This window comes from Triticum urartu, unplaced genomic scaffold, assembly GCF_003073215.2.
Source record: "Triticum urartu cultivar G1812 unplaced genomic scaffold, Tu2.1 TuUngrouped_contig_6103, whole genome shotgun sequence".
Lineage (NCBI taxonomy): Eukaryota > Viridiplantae > Streptophyta > Magnoliopsida > Poales > Poaceae > Triticum > Triticum urartu.
This window is the reverse complement of record NW_024116835.1, coordinates 1-6,994: the sequence shown is the minus strand read 5'-3', so window position 1 is coordinate 6,994 and position 6,994 is coordinate 1. Positions and strand designations below refer to the sequence as shown.

Genomic DNA, 6,994 nt, shown 5'->3' with positions numbered 1-6,994 from the left:
GGATAACAAAAATGACACCAGTGGCGGCTGCAGCGGCGGCGCCGGGCGGCGGATACAACGACGGCGACGGTGGCAGCTGTTTAGGGCGGCGATGTGGACAGCTGGTGGCGGCAGAAACGCTTTAACCAGAGGAGATAGCGAGGAGGGAGACACCGCAGCGGCTTTCATTACAGACAATTTCGACCGGTAACATATTTGAACTAGGCTGGGATCTAATACCGTGTTAACAAGATTTGACGGGATCCGTTGACGCTGTAATCAGGTTACGATACAAAAGCACGAGCCAAACACCTCGAAAGGTACACGTTACCTAAATTTACTACCAGAACACCTGAACATGTTGGCAAAGTTGGTTGCAGTTTCTCCCAGCTGCACACAGCCTTTACAGATCACTGACAGCAGGAGATACAGTGGCGCCAGTTGAAACAAGAAGCTACACGGAATATGATGCAAAGAATCTTCTGCTTGTCATACTGCTTGCATCTCCAGGAACGCAAGTGGAAAAGTAAAACAATGATGAGAAAAGGAAGAATACAAAAACCTGAACCTAACTGACCCCACTTTTCCCCCTAAGACTGCTGAAGAACGTAGATGCTTCGGAAGAGGCCAGATAAGGCTTAAGGCATCAATCACATAAATTATGGGATTAACATCCTTTTGACACTAAAGATAAAGGGAGATGCTACACCTTTGCTCTTCTGGATATATTTTTAGCGTCATAGTGACATGTACTCCCCCGCAAAAAGAAAATAGTGACATGTACTACTAAACAGCAGGAAAAGCTACATTTGACAACTCATCATGTAAAATGGACAGGAGTAAGCTAGCTGGAAGGGCTTCACAGGCGTAATTGCACATTGTTTTATTAATCATGCGACGCACACGCGTATGAATAATATTGACAATTTTACAATGGGAAGAGAATGACCTACTTATCTTTCTGTTTTCCATCTCCCCGGGAAACAATAATTAACAATCTCAGCCATTGTAACCTAGTAAACCTCGACGTGCCATTGCTTGTTCTTTTTCAGCTGTGACAGCTTCTGATCCCAACTCTCACCTCTTTGCTCAGCTACTCTCTTGAGTGTGTCCTGAATCCCTGGCATCATCCCCTTCAAACCACAGAAGTAGATGTGTGCACCATCATCCAAAAGCTTGAAGATTTCATCACTGTACTCCTCGATCCTGTCCTGCACATACATCTTGCCACCGCTCTTGTTTTTCTGCTCCCGGCTTAGTGCTTTGTCATACCTGCAGAGCCCGTGAAACTTGAGTCAGTTCAAACAAGAATCGGTCAGCTTTACTCAAGTCAAGCACAAATATAACCAGATAGTAGAGCTCTCAACTACACAAGTAAATCAACAGAACTGGACCATAGCATTCACAACAATATCATTGGGCAAACTGAAATTAGATGTTGAGCATTAAAGTCTTTTTAACCTGAAATTTTCTGGATACTGCTGAAGGTAGTTTGTGAACTCTTCGTCATAGAGCAGGCTGTCAGTATTGGCAACACCAAGAAAGAGCCAAGCCAGACCACCAAACTTGAAAGATGGGACATCTTCCATGAACATACGACGTAGGTAGCCACGGAAAGGAGCAACACCCGTGCCAGTTCCAATCATGATATGAGTTGCGTTTGGGTCATCCTCAGGCAGAAGCATTATTTTGCCTGAGGGGCCTGAGCATGGGCGAGAACCATCATGAGATGCTTACCAGTTCAAGTACATAAAGCCTATCATTACATACATAAAGTATATGGCATGACACATAGACTATGTTCACAGCCTATGCATTGAAAATTCCACATGATATTAGAGTGAAAATTGAAAACAGAAGACGATAAGGTCAACGGGTGCATCTTTTTCAGAGTGCCCCAAACCCACAACCCCATCCGGCCAAATCTATTACCAGTTTATATACAAATACACCTTCTATATGATCTGAAATAACTCCGAAACAAAATGGTTCAGTTACAAGCAATGAATTGTCGTTGTATGTACATTTAAGAATTTTTACACGGCTGCATACCTGTGATCTGAATTTTGTCACCTGGTTTTGAGTCACACAAGAAGTTACTGCAGATACCCTTCTTTGAAGGATCTTCTTTTCCAGTTTCAGGATCATAATAAACAGCACGGCGCACACAAAGACTAGCAGTCCTTCCATCAAAAGAATCGCCATACCTAGTAGACGCAATAGAATAGAGTCGGACGGTATTTGGGGCCCCAGGTTTCTTTGGGTTCTCTCCCTGGAAATGCACAAAAGGCTGAGAGAGCAACAAAGATATGGGACGAAAGGAATTGAACATAAGACGGGAAGTGATCTTTAGTTGCTCATTAGCTACTGATAACTAATCACCAAGAATGATCAACATGTTTCTTCCCTTTTTATAAAATGTTTTATCAGCAAGGATCTATATACTTTCTTTTAAAAACAATTGTCATATTGTCAGCAACCCAAGAATCATAAACACCAGATTTTGCAACCCAGGACTCGGAAATAAAGATTTTGCATTTACAGATTTATCCACCATTCAACATCACATATATGAAGAATCTCTCATACTAGAAGGGTTGGACGCACTTTGCTGCGTCGTTGGTGTTGTTGGGTTTTCATAATTTTTCTACTCTCACTATTTCAAAATATAAGGTGCATTGGTTTTTTGAAAAGTCAAACCTCTTTAAGTTTGACCCTTTTTTTGTAGAGAAATATATCAATATCCATAATATCAAACCGGTACCATTAGATTCAACATGAAATGAATTTCCATATTTCATTTATTTAGTATTGTGGATGTCGATGTTTTTGGTTGTCGATTGATTTGAAAAATCGTTAACCCATTCAAAATCATGAACCAAATCCAAAATTGGTTACATGAATCGAATGAGGGAGCTCCAAAATTAGGGAGTATTAATAGATTAAAAGAATTGAACGAGAGAGTTCCTTGATAAAAAAAATTGATCCGGTCAAAATCAGGCGACTCAATTCTAAATTGAAGACCTCAATTGAATGTGAGAGCTCCAAAATTAGGGAGCGCGGTGTATTTATAGATGTAGAAATGATGGTTTAAATTTCTGACCCTTTTTAATACTTACTTTTACTATGTTTAATATTTACTTTTACTATTTTTTCAAAGGGTTGAAGGGGAGCCCCGGCAGAGCGGTAAAGCTGTTGCTATAGACCCTGGAAACAGCCTCTTGCAGAAATGCAGGGAAAGGCTGCATACTATAGACCAAAAGTGGTCAGACCCTTCTCCAGACCCTGCGCAAGCAGGAGCTACGTGCACCGGGCTGCCCTTTTTCTTTTTTCAAAGGGTTGGATTCTAGAACTGCAGACAATTAATGATGAACATTCATTAGCGATCAAGGAAAGGAAAAAGTAGTGAAAGCGATATTAGTATGAAGGATCAAGAATGATACACTATCTTGGGCAATCATAAGGCGTGGGGGGGGGGGGGGGGGGGGGAGGGGATACTTACTGGAGGAATGACACCATAACTTTGTCCTTCCCAGTATGGGACATTACCACCATGGTCAATGACAATGTGACATGTTTCACCAGGAGCTTTAGGACCTACAATTCTCTCAACGGAGACAATTGAGGCTGTGTAGGGTCCCTTTGGTTTGTACAAGTTGAGGGGTGGCTCCTTTGTATTCTCCAGTTCCAGAGGTTTAATAGCAACTTTACATTTACTTTTGCTTGCTTGTTGCACGGACATACAAAAGACCTTCTTCGTATGTCTTGGTTGCAGGGTCTTGTTTTCCCATGCTAATTTTCCAGTCCATGACTTATTGCGGGAGTTATTACCCTGAACAATAACAAGTAAATCATGTACAAAAATACAGTACTACGGATGATAGAAACTTAGGGTCCAATAACCCCTAAGCTAAGGAGAATCAAATACTGAATGTTTGCCTGTAAAGCCCAACAACAATTCCTAGGTCCTCGAGATATGAAAGAATTATAGCCTAGGAATGTTTTCGAAAAGGAAGTGATGTGCATGTTGTGTGAGTATTTCTTAGTAATAATTCTCAAAAGAAACTTTGGCATACAAAAATGTGCATGTCACTAGTTCATATAGCACATATTGCCCAAGTGTGAATCTTATTTGTACTTCATTTCGAGGTGTGGAAAAAATTAAGTCATATCCCCTCTAACCTAAAAATATATAACACCTATATCCCATCGATCAGATAAGTGGTAACTGATTACTGACATCTGTTTAGCAGTAACTCTCCAATGCTGAGTGGTAGTTGCAAAGTAAGCAATGGAGATGCCAACTAAGTCAGGCAAAGATATGATCGAGAAAACTCTAAGCCGCATAGAGCTGCTGGCAATCACGCATTTCGCTTCAAATCCCTCAACAGTTCAACTAGCAGAGTGCTCTATCTGCTGGTTTCCAAAAAAACGTACTTAGCAAAGTTTAGAAATTTCAGTTTTGCTAAAGCACATCTAGATGTGCCATAAGTATTGCACATCTAAGTCATATGTCATTGATCTTACATTGAGATTCGTGTGAATATTTTCTTTCCTTTTTTCTTTTTCTCTTTATGCTTGATTCACTCCCTTAGATGTGCAATAACTAGAGCACATCTAGATGTGCCCTTAGAATTTTGCCTTTCGGAACTACTGTATTATTCTACAGTGCCAACGCAGATAGAACTATGAGATTCCTCATCGATACCACCCGAACGGGAGCAACACTATAGACCAAAAGTGGTCAGCCCCTTCTCCAGCCCCTGCGCAAGCAGGAGCTACGTGCACCGGGCTGCCCTTTTTCTTTTTTCAAAGGGTTGGATTCTAGAACTGCAGACAATTAATGATGAACATTCATTAGCGATCAAGGAAAGGAAAAAGTAGTGAAAGCGATATTAGTATGAAGGATCAAGAATGATACACTATCTTGGGCAATCATAAGGCGTGGGGGGGGGGGGGGGGGGGGGGCGTTCTGGGGGGGGGAGGGGATACTTACTGGAGGAATGACACCATAACTTTGTCCTTCCCAGTATGGGACATTACCACCATGGTCAATGACAATGTGACATGTTTCACCAGGAGCTTTAGGACCTACAATTCTCTCAACGGAGACAATTGAGGCTGTGTAGGGTCCCTTTGGTTTGTACAAGTTGAGGGGTGGCTCCTTTGTATTCTCCAGTTCCAGAGGTTTAATAGCAACTTTACATTTACTTTTGCTTGCTTGTTGCACGGACATACAAAAGACCTTCTTCGTATGTCTTGGTTGCAGGGTCTTGTTTTCCCATGCTAATTTTCCAGTCCATGACTTATTGCGGGAGTTATTACCCTGAACAATAACAAGTAAATCATGTACAAAAATACAGTACTACGGATGATAGAAACTTAGGGTCCAATAACCCCTAAGCTAAGGAGAATCAAATACTGAATGTTTGCCTGTAAAGCCCAACAACAATTCCTAGGTCCTCGAGATATGAAAGAATTATAGCCTAGGAATGTTTTCGAAAAGGAAGTGATGTGCATGTTGTGTGAGTATTTCTTAGTAATAATTCTCAAAAGAAACTTTGGCATACAAAAATGTGCATGTCACTAGTTCATATAGCACATATTGCCCAAGTGTGAATCTTATTTGTACTTCATTTCGAGGTGTGGAAAAAATTAAGTCATATCCCCTCTAACCTAAAAATATATAACACCTATATCCCATCGATCAGATAAGTGGTAACTGATTACTGACATCTGTTTAGCAGTAACTCTCCAATGCTGAGTGGTAGTTGCAAAGTAAGCAATGGAGATGCCAACTAAGTCAGGCAAAGATATGATCGAGAAAACTCTAAGCCGCATAGAGCTGCTGGCAATCACGCATTTCGCTTCAAATCCCTCAACAGTTCAACTAGCAGAGTGCTCTATCTGCTGGTTTCCAAAAAAACGTACTTAGCAAAGTTTAGAAATTTCAGTTTTGCTAAAGCACATCTAGATGTGCCATAAGTATTGCACATCTAAGTCATATGTCATTGATCTTACATTGAGATTCGTGTGAATATTTTCTTTCCTTTTTTCTTTTTCTCTTTATGCTTGATTCACTCCCTTAGATGTGCAATAACTAGAGCACATCTAGATGTGCCCTTAGAATTTTGCCTTTCGGAACTACTGTATTATTCTACAGTGCCAACGCAGATAGAACTATGAGATTCCTCATCGATACCACCCGAACGGGAGCAACATTAAACCTCAGACAGTTCAGACTAACCACGCACCTTGAGCGAAGAACAACTCCTGTAGTGGCGACCATCCGAACCAATCGGCGCCACGGCAGCCACCTACAAGGCACCAGGAAAGCAGGCGAAGCTTAGGGGCACAGCGAACGGGGAAACCGCGCGCACGCGGAGGGTGTAAGACAAGAGCGCGCGTACCTGGGCTCCGAGGGCGGAAGCCATGGCCGGTCGATCACGTGCTTGCGGAGGAGTTCGCTAGGGTTTTGAATTTTGATCTGCGGAAGCGACGGGGAGGAAAGAAAGGGACACGAGTGTGGAAGTTAGGAGAAGAGTAGAGAAGCAGAGGCCGCTATCGGGGTGAATGGCAACTTTGTTCTGTTCCGCACTGCGTACCACAGTTTCATCGTCGCCGAGAGTGAATTTTTAGAGCACGGTGCACCTTATGTTAAACATATTATTATTAAAAAAACAACTTTAAGAGCAACTCCAACGGATCGACCCAAACGGACGGTGATTTCGTCTGTTTTTTGTCCGTTTGGGTCGGCCAGACGGACACGGATGCCCGCTTCCGTATTTGGGTCGGCGCCTGCGCCCAACGCTGGCCTAAGACCCATTTTGACGGCACTAAAAAGATGAACGCATGCATATTTAAAAAAAGAGAAACATCATTAATTAAACATTAAAGCCGGCCACGAAGGCCGGCGAGAGTCCACGCGTCCACATTTGCATTTAAAAAGAAAGAAAACAGACTAAATTACGAGGCGGCGCGCTGCCCCAGGTGTCGTCGTCGTCCTCGGGGTCAG

The 6,994-nt window shown here is 42.3% G+C and overlaps 1 protein-coding gene across 2 annotated transcripts; it reads right to left on the bottom strand.

The window, feature by feature from the left end:
- Nucleotides 1-837: 837 nt before the first annotated feature.
- LOC125530143 (ferredoxin--NADP reductase, embryo isozyme, chloroplastic) lies at nt 838-6,587 on the bottom strand. 2 transcript variants are annotated; one of them, XM_048694541.1, is made up of 6 exons: nt 6,390-6,587; nt 6,234-6,296; nt 4,976-5,305; nt 2,032-2,251; nt 1,441-1,681; nt 838-1,251 (listed from the first exon to the last, which is right to left on the bottom strand). In XM_048694541.1, the coding sequence occupies exons 1-6, from the start codon at nt 6,411-6,413 to the stop codon at nt 993-995; spliced, it is 1,137 nt and encodes a 378-aa protein (XP_048550498.1). In that variant the 5' UTR covers nt 6,414-6,587; the 3' UTR covers nt 838-992. The 2 variants fall into 2 exon arrangements, with proteins under 2 accessions (XP_048550498.1, XP_048550499.1); XM_048694542.1 differs by lacking the exons at nt 4,976-5,305; nt 6,234-6,296; nt 6,390-6,587 and adding an exon at nt 3,482-3,839.
- Nucleotides 6,588-6,994: the final 407 nt, after the last annotated feature.

What these genes read in the sequence shown, in the direction of transcription:
- LOC125530143 (XM_048694541.1), bottom strand. Translation starts at nt 6,413, where the DNA reads ATGGCTTCCGCCCTCGGAGCCCAG. An exon ending in CTTCCGCCCTCGGAGCCCAG is followed by an intron (nt 6,297 to 6,389) that starts GTACGCGCGCTC and finishes GGTGCCTTGTAG; the next exon opens with GTGGCTGCCGTGGCGCCGAT. An exon ending in CAGTATCCAGAAAATTTCAG is followed by an intron (nt 1,252 to 1,440) that starts GTTAAAAAGACT and finishes CGGGCTCTGCAG; the next exon opens with GTATGACAAAGCACTAAGCC.